The sequence below is a fragment of the Oncorhynchus mykiss genome, chromosome 28 (assembly GCF_013265735.2).
Source record: "Oncorhynchus mykiss isolate Arlee chromosome 28, USDA_OmykA_1.1, whole genome shotgun sequence".
Taxonomy (NCBI): domain Eukaryota; kingdom Metazoa; phylum Chordata; class Actinopteri; order Salmoniformes; family Salmonidae; genus Oncorhynchus; species Oncorhynchus mykiss.
In genome coordinates this window covers 29,871,187-29,893,380 of record NC_048592.1, presented here as the reverse complement: position 1 = coordinate 29,893,380, position 22,194 = coordinate 29,871,187, and the positions used below count along the sequence as shown (strand labels likewise).

The 22,194-nt window shown below is 42.2% G+C and overlaps 4 protein-coding genes across 5 annotated transcripts in view; 2 read left to right on the top strand and 2 right to left on the bottom strand.

Annotated features, from left to right (window-relative positions):
* LOC110508895 (mitochondrial import inner membrane translocase subunit TIM44) lies at positions 1–5,378 on the bottom strand. The gene is made up of 13 exons (XM_036966869.1): positions 5,017–5,378; positions 4,575–4,679; positions 4,265–4,438; positions 3,934–4,014; positions 3,445–3,594; positions 2,993–3,126; positions 2,770–2,855; positions 2,359–2,451; positions 2,020–2,144; positions 1,767–1,817; positions 1,465–1,554; positions 1,167–1,277; positions 1–165 (listed from the first exon to the last, which is right to left on the bottom strand). Exons 1-13 carry the CDS (start codon positions 5,044–5,046, stop codon positions 46–48), a joined length of 1,350 nt encoding a protein of 449 aa, XP_036822764.1. The 5' UTR covers positions 5,047–5,378; the 3' UTR covers positions 1–45.
* Positions 5,379–9,845: 4,467 nt separating this feature from the next.
* LOC110508894 (ras-related protein Rab-11B) lies at positions 9,846–16,632 on the top strand. The gene is made up of 5 exons (XM_021589789.2): positions 9,846–10,081; positions 11,750–11,945; positions 15,330–15,523; positions 16,136–16,216; positions 16,345–16,632. Exons 1-5 carry the CDS (start codon positions 10,042–10,044, stop codon positions 16,485–16,487), a joined length of 654 nt encoding a protein of 217 aa, XP_021445464.1. The 5' UTR covers positions 9,846–10,041; the 3' UTR covers positions 16,488–16,632.
* On the bottom strand, positions 16,062–19,892 carry LOC110508893 (E3 ubiquitin-protein ligase MARCHF2). Its single transcript, XM_021589787.2, has 5 exons — positions 19,624–19,892; positions 18,825–19,060; positions 18,332–18,527; positions 17,997–18,206; positions 16,062–17,568 (listed from the first exon to the last, which is right to left on the bottom strand). Exons 2-5 carry the CDS (start codon positions 19,001–19,003, stop codon positions 17,413–17,415), a joined length of 741 nt encoding a protein of 246 aa, XP_021445462.1. The 5' UTR covers positions 19,004–19,060; positions 19,624–19,892; the 3' UTR covers positions 16,062–17,412.
* Positions 19,893–21,196: 1,304 nt separating this feature from the next.
* The window catches only part of slc25a36a (solute carrier family 25 member 36a), a 50,304-nt gene continuing 49,306 nt past the window's right edge, over positions 21,197–22,194 (top strand). The window contains exon 1 of one of the 2 annotated variants that reach the window (XM_036966820.1): positions 21,197–21,502. In XM_036966820.1, the coding sequence (XP_036822715.1) occupies positions 21,453–21,502 (50 nt within the window). In that variant the 5' untranslated portion in view covers positions 21,197–21,452. The remainder of the gene's footprint in view (positions 21,503–22,194) is intronic. The other variant, XM_021589786.2, reaches the window with a different exon arrangement.

Here is a 22,194-nt window from a genome sequence, read left to right as displayed (position 1 = left end):
TGTGTCCTAAGAGTGTCCCTCTGTCTCTTCTCCTTCCCTGGTCTCTCAGAGAGCCTGCTCAGTGCTGGAGGCAGAGATGTCCAGTAGTCTCCAGGCTGCGTTGGGGTTGAGCTCTTCCTGGTCCCGACACAGAGCCCACACGTACATCATCCTCAACACCTTCTCCTGGGAGGGGGGTTAGGAGAGAGAAGGAAAGGTTGGAAGAACAAGAGATATCACCAGAAAGAAGACAGGGCAATGGTTAGAAGAATGGGAAAAAAGATAAAGGTTAATGAATGGGAAGCAGCAATGGGCTAGAATAAACAGGGCTAGAAGAAACAGGACTAGAAGAAACAGGGCTAGAAGAAACAAGACTAGAAGAAACAGGGCTAGAAGAAACAGGGCTAGAAGAAACAGGACTAGAAGAAACAGGGCTAGAAGAAACAGGGCTAGAAGAAACAGGGCTAGAAGAAACAGGGCAAGAAGAAACAGGGCTAGAAGAAACAGGGCTAGAAGAAACAGGACTAGAAAGAGGTCTAGGGAAGTAGGACAAAAGATACCATCTGTATAAAAGCCTGTTAGATTTAGATTTAAAATCCTGTGAAATTTAATTTGAGATTCTGGTAAACTCTGTATGTTTAATTTCATGTGTCCTAACCATTTTTATTATTTGATTATTCTCCATGGCAACCTATTGATAAAAAACGAATTAAAAGTTATTTCTCAGTTTTCAGTTGGCTTTTGTGGAGACCAGGGATATTTGTGCGTTTTTTACCAAATGTAAGTGGTAACAAATACTTATTAAAATGCTATAAGTTTCCTATTGTAATGTGTATGTAGAGAGGTAGCTTTCTTCACCGGTTTTTTACCATGTTGTAATATGTGATTAGCATACCAGTTGGTGTAACTGTAATGTTCATTCTCCTGAGAGGAATTACGGTGTTATTTCTCTCTTATTGCAAAAATTGTGTATAGAGACTGCTGACATGACTGTTTACTGTAATAATCTTTGACCAGAGTGCAGTCCGGTATCCGTCTACTCCCAGTGACTAACCACACATTAGACAGTATCAGACCGCATATTACCATCAAAGGCTAGAGAGCTGGACAGGCTTAGGAGCAAAATGACCCATGATAGAGAGAGATGAGTAGAATAGATATCAGAGGTTGTAACCATGGTAACTCACTGGATCCCCTTCCACCAGGTCTCCCTTGGGACTACGAATCACCATGACCACCTGGGCCTGGAACGTGATGATCAGCACAGGGCCTTGATCCATGAGCTTCCCCATCGCCAACTGAGAGAGAGAATAATAGAAGGAATGAAGAAATGGCAGAGAGGGAGCTGGGGAAGGAAATTATGTTAAACCTGAAATAATGACAATCAGCTGGCTACCAAAATGTTGGTGACCGACTTGTACATGTAGCTCAAACAGAGTAATGACATGGCCTGGTTGGGCCTGACAGACACATTCATGTACTTACATCTATGTTGTCTATATCTAGGACCTTGGACTGGAACATTAGACCCAGGGCCCTGGCCTGTTGGATAGGGTGGGCCAGCTGGCTGTATGTCTGAGGACAGAGAGAGACGAGGATCAAAAGGAAGGAAGAACGCTATTTGAAAGTATTTTTCACCCCGATAGTGATGAGAAAATCTAATAAAAACTATATTTCTGAGAAAAGAAAGCATGCCAAGTAAACGCTTTTGTACAGACATTAGTTGTTACAGACATCAGTAAACATAGAAAAGAGGAATCGAGTGCAGCCTGTATAAAACTACTTACAGCTTCATAACACCAGTCCTTCAGGACCTCCAGCTCTCCACGGATCATAGCCTGCATTACAGAGCCACATAGATGCATTCCTAAACATTAGTTACTGCAGAGCTGTACAGTTCTCTTATAACAAAGCTAACCAACATTTATTCAATTCCAGTGATATATGGATTACACTTCTGGTGAGCATTTCAAAAGCTCCAAGTGCTCATGACTAATGATTTTTTTTTTTTAAAGTGCTTGAAAGTGTTAGTGCCCTTACCTCTAGGATGTTGGGGATGATGTCCTTCTCACACTGTTTGAGAAAGGAGTCCTTGTCAAAGCTGGGGTCTGCCTTTAAGATCTCGGTCAGCACCTGAGACATCTCAGTCTTCGAGAAGAGACCACCTGCCAACCAAATAACAAGGATTTGATGTAAAAATAGTGGAAACCCATGTAGTCCAACCATCCATCAGAACATCCGAAGGAAAAGAGGGTAGTCACTTTGTGGCTATTGACACACCAGACAATATAACAGAGAAACTATTGTGCACACCCAGTAATCCCCTCAGAGTGATAGAATGATTAAACCGGGACATCATTTAAAAGAGAGGTTGTTTACCTAGTAGATCAGTGACTCTGTCGGTCACGGCTCGAGATGCTCTGACAAGGGCGTTGTCACTCTCATCATATTTCATTTTCATTTCAAAGAACCCTGAGGAGTGAGAAGAGGTAATATAGGAAATGCTGAACTGCAAATATCACAAAGACTTCTAAGACTCTGGGACCCTCCACAGAAAATCAAATAAGATACAATGTAAGAGAAAGTGTTTCTTGATCAGGAAAAATCCCATCTCTGAAAGTCTTGACATCGAGATATAAGTACAACACCGAAAATGTTGCCTCCACTTTGCCCATATAATGAATATAGTGCCACCTGTTGACTGGCCAGTGAAGTGCACACAACCATGAATGTGACCTATGATTACCTCACTCCCATGTTATCTGATGAAATACAGTAACATTCTCTTACTGTTGAAAACCATATTGTTGTCCTTGAAGTCCTTCCACTGTGCGTACCACTTAGAATCCTTGTGCAGAACAACACCCATGTCCTCTCTGTAAATCAAAATAGACCATTTATATCAATTGGTTGTATTTCCTAATAGTTTCAGGTATGGCTGAATGGACACACATTGTTGGCGAATGGGAAAACGTACCATGCCATGGTTATGAACAAGTAAAAAGGGACATACTCATTGGCCTCAAAGACACGGTTCTCACTCTCCCCTCCCTTGAAGGAGAATTCACTTCTTTTCCTGAGTTGAGAAGGAGCCCTATAGGTACCATCGTCTACCACATCAATCTCTCTCTTCACTGACTCCATCCCCTGTACACACACAGAGGGAAGGGGAAAAGGAGATCAGTATATCAGTAAAATTATTCCATAGAATTCATTTTCAGCCTCCATTTGATGCTTCAATGTTTCTTAAAAAGTCCTTCACCAGCTGCTATTTACCCCAAAACAACTGGTTACAACTGCTACATTCTTATGCTTATTTAGAATCATTCAACACAATTAATGATAAGTAAACCCATTTTTAAGCAGGAACTGGGTAAATAGCAGACAAAATAATCAAATAATAAAGCGTAACCAATTTCCTTCAATGGAGAGTTGTGTTACTTATTTGAAATGCCAGTCTCTGACCTGTGAGATGGCCCTGAAGGCGCTGGTCGCTCCCAGCTTCTCTCCTCCCTTGGACACAGACTCAGCAGAGTGCCTGGCCGTCTTGGCTGCCTCCTCCACCCCCTCCTTGATCTTCTTCCCCAGGTCTGTACGGGTCACTTCCTCAAAGCCCTGGACAGACAGACATGGACCACAACAAGTTATAATGACTTTACTTCAGGCAGATTAGCGGCAAGCTACTATAAATAACAGTTCCACATGAATGTCATCTCTGGGTATATCACTGATATAGAAGTGAAGTTTAACTCATAAGCTGTCCAATACCTCAGCTGAAATAAACATTTTATAAGAGGAATATAAAACATATTTACACCACTGATGCTCTCAAAGGAGTACATAACAAGGATTAAACATTTGCATTTAGGATTCATTCTGAGGGTTTACTTCAACTGATAATGTCAATGACCTTTGTTCCATGCATCCATTTTCAAGAGTGTTACAATGACTCACCTCCTTCACAGTCTCAGACAGAGTCCCCAGGGTCTTCTTGAACACCTCAGAGGTCTTTACCGTCTCTGATTCAATTGTTTTCTGGCAGAAAGAAACGGATGACATGGATGAGACGTCACATTAGTCAAGCATCAAGTGTGCATGACATCACAAGTGTTTGTTCGGAACACAGATGAAAGTCAACTTGTCACCAACCCTAGTTCTGGGCAGCATGTCATCAAGACCTTCACTAGTTGAAGGTTAGTACTGGGCTGAAACAAGTCTGCACAACCAAGGTGAGTGACCATGGGCTTAAAGGGACATTACACTCCAAAACCAAATTAGAGCTTACAAATTTCCTCCGAGCCTGTTGCAGGGCATCCGACTCCTCCAGCCTCTTGGCCTCCTCTCTAAACTTCTTGATATTCTCCTTCATCTCCTTGTCCTTCCCAAACTCCTGCCTCAGGTTCTCCACAAACTCCCCAAAGAAGCCTTTACGACTAGGTCGTTCTGACGCATACCGCACCTGAGAGAAAGAGGGCACTTAAAATATAAGTGAATGACAGAATATTAACAGTTGGTGTATTGGCTAGTTAGCTACCACCAGATCCATCACTATTTGAAAGTCAACAAGGATAATGAGTAGGATAATGCATAGCTACCTGCACAGGGACAGCCGGAGACCAACATATCCTGTAAGCATCTCCTCTACTGAATGAGGAGACGACAGCACGGGATGGCAGGAGTAGAAGACGTCTTCCGACCAGCTGAAGAGAATTACATGGGCTATAACCAAACATTCCTATTGAAGCTATAACAATACATATCTACCTATTCTAGCGTTATGGTGTAAAATATAGAAATAATAGGCTATGAAGAATGCCTGATATGTTCAGCTAGCTAGAATGTTCATGAACACCGACGGGGGGGGGGGGGGGGGGGGGGGGCTATGGCCCATTTCATAACTGTCATAATGACATAATAAAATGTCACGTTATTCAAGAAATATCGTCGAATGTTAAATACTGAGCTGTAAAACAAATCAGTCAATATCCATCGATTGCCAGTGCAAGCAAGGGGGAGTTATACTAAAACAAATCTCACCTCATAGCACCGACACACGGAGGCTGCCATCTTGATCTTGAATGCATGGGGCAATGAATGGAGGAACGTCTAACGCCCCACCCCGCAGACTGTCGACCAATCGCGCTCAGGTTGTTATGCTGCGTCACGCGGTTGCTAAAACTAATCGTCACGCAATCCCTTTTTAAAGTCAGGGTATGAATCAGGAAACGTGCCTGTTTTCCTCGAAAGTACGTAATGTCACGATTCAAAAGCTGTACAATATTACAGATAGCAAGTTAATCATATCACATCACGGAAAATATTTGTAATGTTGTACTTCTTGTTGACGAAATTTATGCTAATGTTGGGTTTTTGAGTTAGCGCCCAATTGACTCCCATTCACTCCTTGAAGGAGCTGGGGCAACTAACACAATGGGCGTTAATACGATTCCAATGGAGTTCCCCATCTCCTTAAAAGTGTCTCTGATGGAGCACGTGCGACTCCGCTGCAGCTGACCTCCTGACGGATCCAATGGGTGGAGACTAACTTGAGGAGGTGAGTGTGTGTCCTGCTGTCAAGTTGCCTTCCCTAGCATCAGTAAGGAAGGTCTGCAACCTGGTCTCTGAGCATTTCGTATTTCTGTATGATATGTTACGTTTTGTATTAATCTGTGGATGTCCATCATCCATTTCGTATGATATGTTACAAATTGCAATTTGTACAATATGTTATGAATTTGCCAAATATTCAATGTTTTTTATTTATTTAACCAGGTAAGTTGACTGAGAACACATTTACAGCAACAGAATGGGGAATAGTTACAGGGGAGAGAAGGGATGAATGAGACCATTGTAAACTGGGGATGATTTGGTGGCCATGATGATATGAAGGCCAGATTGGGAATTTAGCCAGGACACCAGGGTTAACACCACTACTCTTAAGTGCCATGGGATCTTTAGTGACCACAGAGAGCCAGGACACCTGTTTAAGGTCTCATCTGAAAGACAGCACCCTACACAGGGCAATGTCCCCAATCACTGCCCTGGGGCATTGGGATATTTTTTTTAGACCAAAGGAAAGGGTTCCTCCTACTGGTCCAACACCACTTCCAGCAGCATCTGGTCTCCCATCAAGGGACTGACCAAGACCAATCCTGCTTAGCAAGCCAGCCGTGGGATGCAGGGTGGTATGCTGTGGTATGTTACGTATTTGCAAAATGTGTTATGTTTGAATTCCAATTTGTTGTGGCTAATGATAGCTAGCTCTAGGGGTTAGGAGTTAGGTTAAAGGGTTAAGGTTAGGGGAAGGGTTAGCTAACATAGTTACAAAGTAGCTAAAAAGTAGTAAATAGTTGCAAAGTAGTTGCAAAATGCTAAAGTTGTCTGTGATGAGATTCAAACACACAACCTTTGGGTTGCTAATGATTATATCAGCGGGAGGAGGGGTTTAGGGTAATTAAATATTGTGTGGCTGAAGGGCGGGTTGGTGGCGGGCAGGTTGAAAATCCATGAATGGATCATTCTTGGGCAATTTATATAGGATACATTGAGGTTTCTCTTTCATTATTTTAGGCTATCTGGTATTAGTGCATAAGCCTAAACTTTAGGGCTTAACTGTACGCACGCCAAAAAGCCTACAAAGCCAATCTCCAAATAATGCTTTGGGAATGGGCAAAAAAATCCACGGAGGCAAAAAGGACATTGTCAAAGTTAAATTCTATAAGCCAAAAGCTGTGAAAGGAGAGTTGAAAATAAAGGTGAGCAAGTGCCAGAAAAGTAAAGTCTGGGAAAGATTTGGGGAAGTGGTAAAAGAGGATGATAGCAGTGGTATGTGTGGTAATTGTGAGGCAATATACAAATTCGACAGTCACAAAACGGGACTTCAAATAGGCCTGTGGCATGTCAAGGGAACTGTAGCTTGCTGTTTAGATGGGTTAAATGGAATCTGAAATCTGGACACTGGCTGTAGGTCTATAACCTCGCACACAGCCTTAACAATAACTCCTGCAGAATTAAGCATTTCTTGTAGTAAAATGATTTACCAAATGTAGGCTAAATTTGGACATGGGAACAGGAGTGGAGAAATATGATTTATTTCTTTCTGCATCTTGAGAGAATGCAATGCTCAGTTAGATATAATATGTAAAGGTAATGTCTTCATCATAAAAGCTGATAGTAGGCTTTTTCAACCACATAAAATATGCATCGAAGCCTAACTGAAATCTTATCAGAAACGCATTGCATTATTTTCATAGCTTTCTTTTTCCTTACAACCGGTCAAACTGATGTAATTTGGACATTTTGCACATAAAATCTTTCCCTTTGTTTGTGCGTTGTATTTTCTCCCCGGTCCCTAAACGTCTTTGCTCCGCGAAAGATGACAGAAAATGTAATCAATGTCAACTAGTCTGAAGATTCATTCTATCGATCTATTATATTATTATGTTGAGCAAAGGTTTATTTAGTCTTCTAGGGCAACGTATGATGACAAAAGAGAAAGTTGACAAACAAATAGCCTACCAAAATGTCGGAAATTATAAGCAGAAACATATCTCTGTCAAAAATCGTTCTGTCATATTTGACTGTAGCCTAAAGCGCAATTTATATATTCGCAGGTTAGGGTTGGTTGCGGGCCTCAGATTTTCACTTTATCACATATAGTCTGCCGGTTGTGCATGGCGTATGAGTTATTAACAATTGTGGGCGGGTGCGGGTGAAGAAACAGCTAACCTGCGCACCACTAGTTCGCGTTATACCCTCCTTAGTTTTTGCCTTAACTGAAGTAACTATTTTATGTAACCATACCAAACGTAACTTATCATACTAATTTCAGTGTCCCGGAATTACATTTACTATGTTATGTCATACTATGAGACCAGTCTGCCATTTCTAGACAGAAATGTGATTAAAAAATCTATCATTGACGTCTTTGCTAAAAACTATTTACATGTTCATATTATGGGCATTGAATATATCACATGGCTTTTTCTTTCCAACTCTTCACTGTTGAGTTGAGACTGGTGTTTTGAGGGTACTATTTAATGAAGCTCACAAGTCCTCAACTGGCAGCTTCATTAAATAGCACCTGCAAAACACAGGTCTCAACGTCAACAGTAAAGACAGACTCTGGGATGCTGGCCTTCTAGGCAGAGTTGCAAAAAAAAAGCCATATCTTGGACTGGCTGATTAAAAGATTCAGATTTGCAAAAGAACAGAAACTGGACAGAGGAACTCTGCCTAGAAGGCCAGAATCCCAGAGTCACCTCTTCACTGTTGACGTTGAGACTACTGTTTTGAGGGTACTATTTAATGAAACTGCCAGTTGAAGACTTGTGAGGCGTCTGTTTCTGAAACTGGACACTAATGTACTCCTCTTTCTATTCTGGTTAGAGCCAGTTTGCGGTGTTCTGTGAAGGGAGTAATACACAGCGTTGTACGAGATCTTACGTTTCTTGGCAATTTCTCGCATGGAATAGCCTTCATTTGTCAGAACAAGAATAGACTGACGAGTTTCAGGAGAAAGGTCTTTGTTTCTGGCCATTTTGATCCTGTAATCGAACCCACAAATGCTGATGCTCCAGATACTCAACTAGTCTAAAGAAGCCAAGTTGTATTGCTGCTTTAATCAGAACAACAGTTTCCAGGTGTGCTAACATAATTACAAAAATACTTTCTAATGATCAATTGGCCTTTTAAAAATGATAAACTTGGATTAGCTAACACAACTTGCCATTGGAACACAGTAGTGATGGTTGCTGATAATGGGCCTCTGTATGCCTATGTAGATATTCCATAAAAAAATCAGCCGTTTCCAGCTACAATTGTCATTTACAACATTAACAATGTCTACACTGTATTTCTGATCAATTTGATGTTATTTTAATGAACAAAAAAGTGTTTTTCTTTCAAAAACAAGGACATTTCTAAGTGACCCCAAACTTTTGAACAGTAGTGTATATATTAAAATACAAAAACAGTCATAGGAAGCACAAATAAAGCATGACAAATCACCCAGTAAAAACCATTACAGTCTTCCAAAAATAAGTCCCCAATCAATACTTTAAATTGCCCGAACGGCACTAGGACATCAAGATTAAATGTATTTAGAATGTTGTTCCTGCAATACGGTGCATTAAAACTAAAATAAGATTTACCTAGCTCGGCGGAGACCCTAGGAACCTCAAAAGTGAACCAATCCTGTGAACGGGTTAGGCAACTACAGTGTCTATACTTCAACAGCAAAGTTAGATAAAACTGCATTTATGAAGTAGCTCGTTGTAAACAAAAAGGGAGTAATGTAGAGATCTACAGGTCATTAGCGAAGTCCAGCCTACCTTTTGATACAGGATGCAGTGATGAGTATCAAAACTGTCCCCTGTTACAAAACCAAGGACACTATGGTAAACTGAGTCCAAAGGTGTAAGAGTAGTAGCAGCTGCACTTTGATAAATAATATCACCATAATCAAGAAGTATGAAAATGTATCCACTCACTACTGTAAGTCGCTCTGGATAAGAGCGTCTGCTAAATGAATAAAATGTCAATGTAAAAAGGTTGACTGAATGACATAATAGCCGTCTGTTCAAGACTTCACCTCTCAACCTGACTTTCTCAACTTGATGAGGAGAGAGACCATACCTGAATATTATTAGTATGCAATTAATATTGATTTGTTTTAGAGTGATGTAAATATCGATCAACCATATGCACAAGGGCCCACTGCTAATTTAGGACATGAACTACAAGGATGAAGAGTTGTGTGATAAACAAACTGAGCATCTAACACTCTTTCAATGGCCCTCAGCAGGGATAGGTTGTGCTGTTTGTTTCCTATTAGTATGGCAGCCAGCAGCGCCACCGTGTGGAAGGTATGGAAACAGGGACTCCTCCCCAGTGCAGAGTTCTGAGATCTCTCTTCCTGCGGTCAGCCTTGTTTGACAGACAACATTGGCGCATTGTTTCACACATTTATAAAGACAATTATCCCGTACATACCGATAATTCAGAGGCATACAATTTTGCACATTCTTTTCGGGAACAAGCGCTGGAGAGGCCTCGTCTAGAATGGGGAACAGAGACGATGAATACGATTTCTTGTTCAAAGGTAAATTTTGATGACTGCATTCGCCCGTTCATAGGACCTTCAATAATTCTATCATTGTTGCGTTCTGTCCAATGACAAATCAGACATCAGTGTGAACGAATAATAACAAATAGTCTGGATAAATGTTTTAGAAATAAACATTGTATGCGTCTCTTTGGTGGAAAACGTTTGCTACTATGGCTACATAAATGCTGTCATTGTAACACTGTAACAACGCCCACAGCTATATTTTTAGGTAAGGTGCAACACCCTATCTGCGGTTGATTCTTTGACTTTATCAACACTGATGAAACCATAAAAGAGGAACTGTTTATCAATAGGTTACTGACAAGAATGCTGTTTTCCAATTTATGGTTAAAAGAGCTATATCAAGTTTTATTTTTCATTGTGAATTGTAGCCTCCCATATCCCATAGATATATTATTTAATATTTTATTTAATGTGGGACTATTGATTATACAAATGTTGAATTCATGTAGATTTTTGAAAGAATTAGTGAAAGGAAATGTAAAACTTGGCAATGTAGACCCGTGTCCAAGGACCATATAACACTGTGACTACTATGTTCAATCTCAAGAAATCCCCCTTTGATCTATTCTAGAATGTCATCCTTTGATTTCCATTGAGCTCGCCAGCGACACCCTGTATAGAGGTCTATTTATGAAGTGATACAGAGTATCTTCTGTGGAGTAGACATCAGCCGATAAAGGGTTCTCCTTTTCCTCCCTCACCATCATTTAGAAACCCTGTTGAAACAGGAAAGCCAAAAGTGGCCCAAAACTTTCGATTTAGGTTTGACGGAGCATGTTATCAGCTTCCTGCAGCAGCAGTGATGCCACAGGGACAAGGTTCAGCTGTATTTACTGTACTGTGAGAATACAAAAGGGCTCCACCTCGACTGCCCCGTTGTGACTGCCAGGCCTACTCCTGTCACCTCAATGTGTTACTGTGGCTAAATACAGTAGAATAGGCCATTTGTCATAATAATATTATTAATAGTAAATTGTATCATTTGAGTTCAGTGTTTCTCAGCAGTGCTCTTAAGGGGCCCAACTTTGTACATGCTAGAATTTCACTCAAACTGAACATCAATTAGACACCAACTACTTTGTCTCCTTGGTTAAGTGGTAACCAATTAAACAAAAGACCCATAAGCTCAGAGAAATATTTACAGAAGTATATAAAGACATATACCACTTCAAATAGGTCGATTTCAGCCATCCACTTATTCAAGTGGCGGCAGGTAGCCTAGTGGTTAGAGCGTTGGACTAGTAACCGAAGGGTTGCAAGATCAATCACCGATCTGTCATCCTGCCCCTGAACAAGGCGGTCAACCCACTGTTCCTAGGCCGTCATTGAAAATAAGAATTTGTTATTAACTGACTTGCCTAGTTAAATAAAGGTCAAATAAATATATTTTTTTGTCAATGGATGTGATTGGAAATGACAACCTGCATTATGTAACAGTTGTAGGTGGGAGGGCCAAGTCACATAATGATGAAGAATGCAGGCATTGATCCAAGGTCTAACCCAGGATCCTGGATCATCTATCATCTACATCTATGACATACTTGTTGACTAGGCTAGCTCATCTGACAGTTCGGCTGTAAGAATTTCAGCATTTCTATCTTTCTCATTCTCTCCATCTCTTTCTGTCTCATTATCAAGTTGTGCTAATTGGGGACTCTGGTGTCGGGAAGAGTAACTTGCTCTCTCGGTTCACACGGAATGAGTTCAACCTTGAGAGTAAGAGCACCATCGGGGTGGAGTTTGCCACCCGCAGCATCCAGGTGGATGGGAAGACGATAAAGGCCCAGATATGGGACACGGCTGGACAGGAACGTTACAGAGCCATCACCTCCGCGTAAGTCGGGTGGGATTCCTCATGGCTGCCTCTTGAAAAGTAAATGATTGTCAGATCTTAGTCCCAGAGAGGTACATTGGTGACTCAACTAATCAATGAACTGCTCATTTCCTTGATGACTAAAATCAGGTGTTTTAGTGCTGGGTTGAAGTGTGGAACATAAACCTACACACCCTATAGCAGGTTAGCGTTTTCGTCATGAATCTTGTTCTGGAAGTAGCTCTGCAGAGTGGTCACTAGCTGGTACAGCCACTAAGTCATACAATCTGATTTGAAACTTAACCCTAACCTCACTGCTAAACCTAATGCCTAACCCTTAACCACACTGCTAAACCTAATGCCTAACCCTTAACCACACTGCTAACCCTTAACCACTCTGCTAACCCTAATGCCTAACCCTTAACCACACTGCTAACCCTAATGCCTAACCCTAACCTCACTGCTAAACCTAATGCCTAACCCTAACCTCACTGCTAAACCTAATGCCTAACCCTAACCTCACTGCTAACCCTAATGCCTAACCTCACTGCTAACCCTAATGCCTAACCTCACTGCTAACCCTAATGCCTAACCCTAACCTCACTGCTAACCCTAACCTCACTGCTAAACCTAATGCCTAACCTTAACCTCACTGCTAACCCCAATGCCTAACCTTAACCTCACTGCTAACCCAAATGCCTAACCCTAACCTCACTGCTAACCTTAATGCCTAACCCTAACCTCACTGCTAACCCTAATGCCTAACCTTAACCTCACTGCTAACCCTAATGCCTAACCTTAACCTCACTGCTAACCCTAATGCCTAACCCTAACCTCACTGCTAACCCTAATGCCTAACCCTAACCTCACTACTAACCCCAATGCCTAACCTTAACCTCACTGCTAACCCTAATGCCTAACCCTAACCTCACTGCTAACCTTAATGTCTAACCCTAACCGCACTGCTAACCCTAATGCCTAACCTTAACCTCACTGCTAACCCTAATGCCTAACCTTAACCTCACTGCTAACCCTAATGCCTAACCCTAACCGCACTGCTAACCTTAATGCCTAACCCTAACCGCACTGCTAACCTTAATGCCTAACCTAACCCTCACTGCTAACCCTAATGCTTAACCCTAACCTCACTGCTAACCCGAATGCCTAACCTAACCACACTGCTAACCCTAACCTCACTGCAAACCCTAATGCCTAACCCTAACCTCTCACTGCAAACCCTAATGCCTAACCCTAACCTCACTGCAAACCCTAATGCCTAACCCTAACCTCACTGCTAACCCTAATGCCTAACCATAACCTCACTGCTAAACCTAATGCCTAATCTAACCCTAACCTCACTGCTAAACCTAATGCCTAATCTAACCCTAACCTCACTGCTAACCCTAATGCCTAACCTTTAACCTCACTGCAAACCTTAATGCCTAACCCTAACCTCACTGCTAACCCTAATGCCTAACCCTAACCTCACTGCTAACCCTAATGCCTAACCTTAACCTCACTGCTAACCCTAATGCCTAACCCTAACCTCACTGCTAACCCTAATGCCTAACCCTAGCCTCACTGCTAACCCTAAGGCCTAACCTTAACCTCACTGCTAACCCTAATGCCTAACCCTAACCTCACTGCTAACCCTAATGCCTAACCCTAACCTCACTGCTAACCCCAATGCCTAACCTTAACCTCACTGCTAACCCTAATGCCTAACCTCACTGCTAACCTTAATGCCTAAGCCTAACCGCACTGCTAACCCTAATGCCTAACCTTAACCTCACTGCTAACCCTAATGCCTAACCTTAACCTCACTGCTAACCCTAATGCCTAACCCTAACCGCACTGCTAACCTTAATGCCTAACCCTAACCGCACTGCTAACCCTAATGCCTAACCTAACCCTCACTGCTAACCCTAATGCTTAACCCTAACCTCACTGCTAACCCTAATGCCTAACCTAACCACACTGCTAACCCTAACCTCACTGCAAACCCTAATGCCTAACCCTAACCTCTCACTGCAAACCCTAATGCCTAACCCTAACCTCACTGCAAACCCTAATGCCTAACCCTAACCTCACTGCTAACCCTAATGCCTAACCATAACCTCACTGCTAAACCTAATGCCTAATCTAACCCTAACCTCACTGCTAAACCTAATGCCTAATCTAACCCTAACCTCACTGCTAACCCTAATGCCTAACCTTTAACCTCACTGCAAACCTTAATGCCTAACCCTAACCTCACTGCTAACCCTAATGCCTAATCTAACCCTAACCTCACCGCTAACCCTAATGCCTAACCTTTAACCTCACTGCAAACCTTAATGCCTAACCCTAACCTCACTGCTAACCCTAATGCTTAACCCTAACCTCACTGCTAACCCTAATGCCCAACCTAACCTTAACCACACTGCTAACCCTAATGCCTAACCCTAACCTCACTGCTAACCCTAATGCCTAACCTCACTGCTAAACCTAATGCCTAATCTAACCCTAACCTCACTGCTAACCCTAATGCCTAACCCTAACCTCACTGCTAACCCTAATGTCTAACCTAACCACACTGCTAACCCTAATGCCTAACCTCACTGCTAACCCTAATGCCTAACCTCACTGCTAACCCTAATGCCTAACCTTAACCTCACTGCTAACCCTAATGCCTAACCCTAACCTCACTGCTAACCTTAATGCCTAACCCTAACCGCACTGCTAACCCTAATGCCTAACCCTCACTGCTAACCCTAATGCCTAACCTAACCACACTGCTAACCCTAATGCCTAACCTCACTGTTAACCCTAACCTCACTTCAAACCCTAATGTATAACCCTAACCTCACTGCTTACCCTAATGCCTAACCTCACTGCTAACCCTAACCTCATTGCTAACCTAACCCTAACCACACTGCTAACCCTAATGCCTAACCACACTGCTAACCCTAATGCCTAACCTCACTGCTAACCCTAATGCCTAACCTAACCACACTGCTAATCCTAGTGCCTAACCTCACTGCTAACCCTAATGCCTAACCACACTGCTAAACCTAACCTCACTGCTAACCCTAATGCCTAACCTTAACCACACTGCTAGCCCGAATGCCTAACCTCACTGCCAACCCTAATGCCTAACCCTAAATTAAGACAATTTTTGTTTTCATGAATTTTTACAATATAGCCAATTTTGACTTTGCAGCTGACCCATCTATCGGAAATCACTCCATAATGCCGCCTGGGCAAGAATCATGACAATAAATATATCTCTCCAGGATCAGGTTTGGTGAGCACTAGCCGATCACGAGCCTCATCACCAATCAAGAGTGTCTGACTTGGAGCCTCACTGGAGCCCCATACATTGTCTGTTGGTGCATTGAGATTGATAAGCAGTCTTTCCTACAGCTATTACAGAGGGGCAGTGGGTGCTCTCCTAGTGTATGACATCGCCAAGCACCTGACCTATGAAAACGTGGAGCGCTGGTTGAAGGAACTGAGGGATCATGCAGACAACAACATCGTCATCATGCTGGTGGGCAACAAGAGCGACCTGCGCCACCTCAGGGCCGTGCCCATGGATGAGGCCCGGGCTTTTGCAGGTACTCTGGTCTTTTGGCATGGGGAACATGGCCTGGTCCCATATTTATTTGTGCTGTCTTGCCAACTCCTATGGTCATTGCCAAGACAGCACAAACTAATATAGGACCAGGCTAAGGGGTACATAATCTTGGAACAGCCTTCTTGGCTTAATTAAGTGGTCCTAAGGGAACACTGATTTTGAAGAGATGGATAGGAGGACAGTAAAATGAGAGCAGCTGCATATAGTTGCTTTTACCTATCTGGAACTTTTATATCAGTGATCATCACAAGGGAATGGGAGGAGGGTATTGTATTGGGACAGTATTGCTATATTTAGCAGCCTAAATGTGTAATGCAAATGGTATTGAGGCAGCTTTAATGTGAAATGTGGCAGCAGGTAGCCTAGCAGTTAAGAGCGTTGGGCCAGTAACTGAAAGGTTGCTGGTTCGAATCCCCTAGGTGACTGGGTGAAAAACCTGTCTGTGCCCTTGATCAAGACACTTAACCCTAATTGGTTCTGGAAAACAGTGTCTGCAAAAATCACTAAAATGTAAATTGAGTTTTTTTTTCCCCTCCCAGGAACTGTTTAATAATGATTGTGACTCACTTTCCCCCTTTCTCTAAACCGGCAGAGAAGAACACTCTATCCTTTATTGAAACTTCAGCCTTAGATTCAACAAATGTAGAGGAAGCTTTCAAGAATATCCTTACAGGTACAGTATAACAGCAAAAGGACTGTCTGGAAAGCCAATTGCTTTGACATAGTGAAGATGAAGTAAACTAGAAAATCCTCTTTTGAAGTATTGAGATGCACCACAACAGTCTAGTCTACTCTCCACAGAAATCTATCGCATCGTATCGCAGAAGCAGATCGCTGAGCGGTCCGCCCATGACGAGTCCCCTGGAAACAATGTGGTGGACATAAGTGTTCCGCCCACCACGGACCAGAAAGGGAACAAACTGCAGTGCTGTCAGAACCTGTAACCCATGATGACGCTTACCTTCCCCTTTCTGTCATCTCAATGTTGTGGTGCAAACATTCTTCATTTTGTGTAATATACTTTTGTTTTTGATAGCTTGTCAACTCACATTATATTAATGCCATAAAATAAAATTTTACAATATTACAGTAGTTGAGTGGATCTCTCATGTTACTTGTATGCTCCTACATTCTGGACCACTTGCAAGGAGTGTAGTCCCTTAAATGTCCACTAGATGGTGGTATGTTTGGTGCAGTCAACTGCATCAAGTGATCATTACCGATCTAATACTCCTGTATCAGTAACTCAGATTCAGCACACATGCATTCCAGATGTGCCGACTGCAAAGACCAAGAGTCCCTTATGTTTTATTGCACAATGACCCAGCTTACTCAAGGGAGTGCAACATAAAATGATTTAGCATACATTGACTGACACTCCAAAGCCCACTCCAAAACATTGCAGTTTGTTCCCTTCTTCTCTCTCTCTCTCCCACTTCTTCCAAAGGGCAAAGAGTTAACAACAGAAAACATCATATTTAGACTTGGTTGTTCACGTGGTCATTGTTCTGAGAGAGTAAATTCATAGGGCTATTGGATGCCAGTTTTCCAAAAACAGCTAAATACATTGTGAAGGGGGGGGTAGTATGTTTCAGATATACTGTATTAACATGCTGCATCAGTTACATCCTGCTACATTAACTGTGTCCTTCCATTTGTGTCCTGATTTTCCAGGCCAGTGTTCATAATCCAGCGATGACATCAGTGACACTTCATTCCACGAGTCCAACACGTCCCAAAACCACTGGTTATAGTTCATATCTGGGCTCAAGTGTTTCAAATAATAGAGATTATGGCGAAATAATCCCCAGAATGGTCCACAAGTGCAGAAGTTCAAGATATATTACACTTTAAGTGAGACCACAGCGCTCATACAATGGTCTCGTCAGTCATTTTCTTGGTCGACTTGGTTGGGACGGAATGTTGGGTAGAGTGCGCTCCTTTAATTTCAGGCATGAGCAGGCGCACTTTCTGATTGGTCCTCCTCCACTCCGAGTATAACTGACAGTGATAGCGGAACGATACCTGAGGTGCATGGAGACAGACGTCAACAAAACTATCAGACGGTTTCACATGCACTGCAGATTCATTAAATATACCGTTGCTATCACAGGCACTCAAAATACAAAGTTAGACATATTGCATGACAAATTTGTATTTGGTCTGCAAAATGGTTCCGCTTCATTTGATGATTGTGTAACTATTGTAAGCAGACAAAAAAAGATGTTGGCACATTACTTGTCTCCCCTGAATATAAATTGGGAAAGGCACAAAATACCATAGACAAGAAAACAAAACAAACGATGCGCCACAAATGTCTAATTTGTCTCACAATTGTAATAATAGCGATTGTAAAGCACACATTTACACTGCAAAAATATGCTGTCAATTAACAAAGGTGGAGTAAAGTAATCCATGGTAATGGTGATAAGGGGTGTGTGTGTGTTAGTTACCAGTGTCCAGAGGACGTAGATGGTAAAGAGAGCAATGGTGAGGGCGATGAGGCCCACAGCCTCCAGCCGGCTGTAGAGAGTCAGGTGGTCCTGGGCTCCCCTCAGACACAGCCAGCCAGATATGGCCGCCAGTGGCGTGATGAGCATGAAGCAGGCCATGTCGCACAGAAGCGTGCGCTTCTCACTGCGAGGGCCTGGGTCCCGCAACCACTGGGAGGATGCAAGGAAAGGTTCATTATTAATATGCTAATTATTCTGTCATTACTATGGTGATGGAGGACTTAAAAAGGATTACCCATCAACCTGTCACTCACTCACACACACTGCCATTTTACCTGTGTGAGGGGCTGGGGTCGCCGTTCGACAGTGAACTCGGTGTGGCAGAGCTCACAGTAGCTGGTGTTGGAGGAGGACAGCCACTTCTCCAGGCAGCTCTTGTGCACCTTACCCAGGGTCCCTGTGCAACTGCAAGGGGAGAGCAGCATCTCACCACCGGCCCCCTCGTGGCAGATCCGACACATGCCTTCATTACTAGACAAATAGGGGAAGAAATTGTGCCTGGTGACCACTCGTTTCAAAACAAATGACACATTAAATGCACTATAAACAAAATACATTATTTTCATCAATATACAATATTTTTTTTATCAGATTTGCTGAATCTGAAAATGAGTATGTTGCCCTCTCCTATAAGCTTTAAGATCTATTTGTCCATTGTTTATCTCCATTCAAGGAATTGTTTATTTATCAGATCGAAGCCAAGGGTCACATTCCCAGTCATCCATATTTACAAAGAAAGATAAGAACCCTCTCGAAGAACCTCCTTACCTCTGTGAGCCCATAGCCTTGACAACAGTGGAGAGTGGGCGGCCATCTTTGGCTGTAACCTTAGCGACGTACTGGGCCTGGCCGGCATCTGGCTCCTCTACCTCCTTGGGAAGGTCGGCAGCGCTGCCTGAGTAGTCACACAGGGAGCCAGGCAGGTGGCAGCAGCCTGGTGTAGTCATGGCGCCCTGGTGTGGGTGACACACCTCTCCTCCCACTGCTGTGGGCAACTGTTTGGACTGAGTGACAATGTAAGAATGTAATATTGTTACAAGTTACTTGTGATGGTTCATGACATGTGAGCTGACCAGTCCATAGAAATAGAATCCATATTCTATTGATCATCCTTTTATCATGACAAAAACCTTTGGCAAAGGCTTTGCTGACAATGTCAAAACAGGATTTGACACGGGGAACTATGTAATAAAGAGGATTCGAATTAAAGGGGACATTCTTTATAGCCAGGTGCATACTTCATTTTGACAAGCTTGGTGGGTCATCAACATCAACATCAAAGATACAACTGACTGTCAGCTATAGACAAAGCTCGGCTCCAGTGAATCAATAAATGACCAACAGACACAGCCAGACAGGATAAATGGTTGGCTGTCTAGTTACTGTAGCTAACTAACTACGTTACTGTTAAGCATTCATGTTTTCACATCCTCTCTACGTTAACGTTAGCTAGCTACGACATTTCCACTAGTTAACAAGCTATCTAAATAAATCAATACAATGCAATGAAAAGCTATGTATGATGAACAGTTATCTAGATAGCGTTTCTAAACAAGGGATAACGTACCGTCGACACCAGCTCCCCCTGGCCTTAGCTAGCTATTTGGCTAGCTAGAGACGAGAATGACATTAACATTTAGACAGAACACGATGCTTTGGGAGGAATACAATATATGATGGCAAGTCGTGTATCTGCTGCATTGGCTGGATAATTTATTCGTTCGTAACCATCTCCCCGTCTTCTTGCAGAAACGGTGTATTATTCACGGATTTATGACAGTCAGCTGACTTGCTCGCATCTCTCTCAGCTGTGCAGTGACTGTATCGTTATGGTCACGTGATCACCGTGTCTGGTGACGCGTCACTATTACCACCATACAAGGGTAGCATGATTATTCATATGGTACCAACTATTATACAAATTAGGCTAATATGTGAACACCCTGAAGTGGCAGTAGCCACTGTCCTAAGACACTATTGGCAAGAGAAAACAATGCAAGACAAGATGGTATACAAAAAGTGTTATATCTATATATTGCCGCTAGGTGACACCACTATTGTCAAATATTTCATATCTCAGTTTTATATTTGGACATTGTAGGAATACTGCTACTTGTCTATGAGGTTCTTAGGTTGAGATTCATACCTTCAAGCAGAAAAGGTTTGATTTATACTTGTACTTTTAATACTCAATTACGTTTACTTTTGATGCTTAAGTATATTTAAAACCAAATACTTTTAGACGTTTACTCAAGTAGTATTTTACTGAGTGACTTTTACTTTTACTTGGGTAACTTTCTATTTAGGTATCTATACTTTTACTCAAGTATGACAATTGAGTACTTTTTCCACCAATGCATGCTAGTATATACCAATAGACTTCCAGCATTGGCTCGCGAAACTACCTCCAACTTCCTTTATTTTGGACACAGAGACATAAAGATGTATCCACAAGTTCATCTGACTCTGGGGATGTAGATAAAGGGCCTCATTGCCAAAATTCCAAAGTATCCCTTTAACATAGAAACCTGCGGTAGAAGCCGCTGTGTTTTCTTTCACTTGAGACATTTTCTAGCTTTACTTTTACTCAGGTATGACAATTGGGTACTTTTTCCACCACTGTCTACGAAAACACGGGTAACAACACAGGGTAGAGTCTAGAGGAGCTGCAGTACCAAGGGGTCCTGAGGGTGGATACGTGTGATGAGGTGGAGGTCAAGGTGCCAGTAGACATTGACTCCTCGACAGCGCTGGACCAGATAGCCTCCTGAGGAATCTTCAGGAGGAGATGAACAGACTGCTGGACATGGACACTTTGGATTGTCTCTCGAGAACAATTCGCTTTGAACGCAGCCTAATTCAGGAGAGGAGTGGAAGCGCAAATATATATTGCAGTGGTGTACGCACGGCCACCCCCTTCAAAACCATAAGTATTATTTTTTTTTTTACCCATCCTATGACATGCCTATGCTTTTCTCATTCTTACTTTAATTTGAAATGTGAAAGTTGAAAACAAGTCCTAGATTTATATAAGTTATCTGAATAAACCAAATGTTGTTGTCTAGTGTAGATCCCTTACATCTATTGACGCACACGGGGCTGAAAAGAAGGTGGAGGTCAAGGTGCTCGATATCGAATTCGCTTCATTCACCCTGAACCGGATTTCTTTATCCAGTACTCTTCAGGAGAACGACAGAGTGCTGGACATGGACAAGGTGAATTGTCGCTCCCTGTTTTTACATTTTTATTTTATTTAACTCGGCAAGTCAGTTAAAAACAAATTATTATTTACAATGACGGCCTACACTGGCCAAACCCTAACGACGCTGGGCCAATTGTGCACCGCCCTAATGTCGAGAACAGTTCACCTTGAAACCAGACCAATTCCCGAGAGGAATGGAAGCGCAAAGACGTATTGCAGAAGTGTACGGTCGCCAATCAAGATTGTAAGTAAATTTAGTTTGACTACGTTATTCATTCCATTCTTGAAAACAGGCCCTAAACAGATCAATGACAGTCACTTATCTGATAGTCAGAGTTTTGTTTCAAAACGCACTATCCACACACGCATGTGTTTTATCGCCTTTGTGTGTAAAATATTACTATATTATTCTCAGATTTTTAATGAGATTTTAGCTTTAAAACGTGTTTAGTTGCAAAGCGGTATATATCCAATGTTTAACAAATACATACGCCATATAAGTGTAGCATACCCAGCTGAATGGTCACCTCTCATACTGATGGTTCATGAGTTTAATGCGGTACCATTTCCATACACACCGTTAGAGCTGGAGAGTAACATACCAAAATGCTCTTACAATATGAACAATACAGTCCACAAACAATACTTGTGTACGCAACTTTACATTAGCGTGATTCATACATCAAATGCATCCATATGCGTGAGAATTTCTACCCAAATAGTTGATTACATGCTAACAGCTTGCTAATGTGGAGCAAGTATACAAATATCAGTTCAGTACAAGTTCAAAAGAATTATAAAGATTTCTGAAACAAGACCAATATTGAAACACAGTAAATTCGTTGTTCTCTTTCCAACTAGATCCTAAGATTGACGTTGTTTCTTGGACGCTTGAACAACGTTAAGTTATTTTCCTTTTCCTCTCGCGCCCGTTTC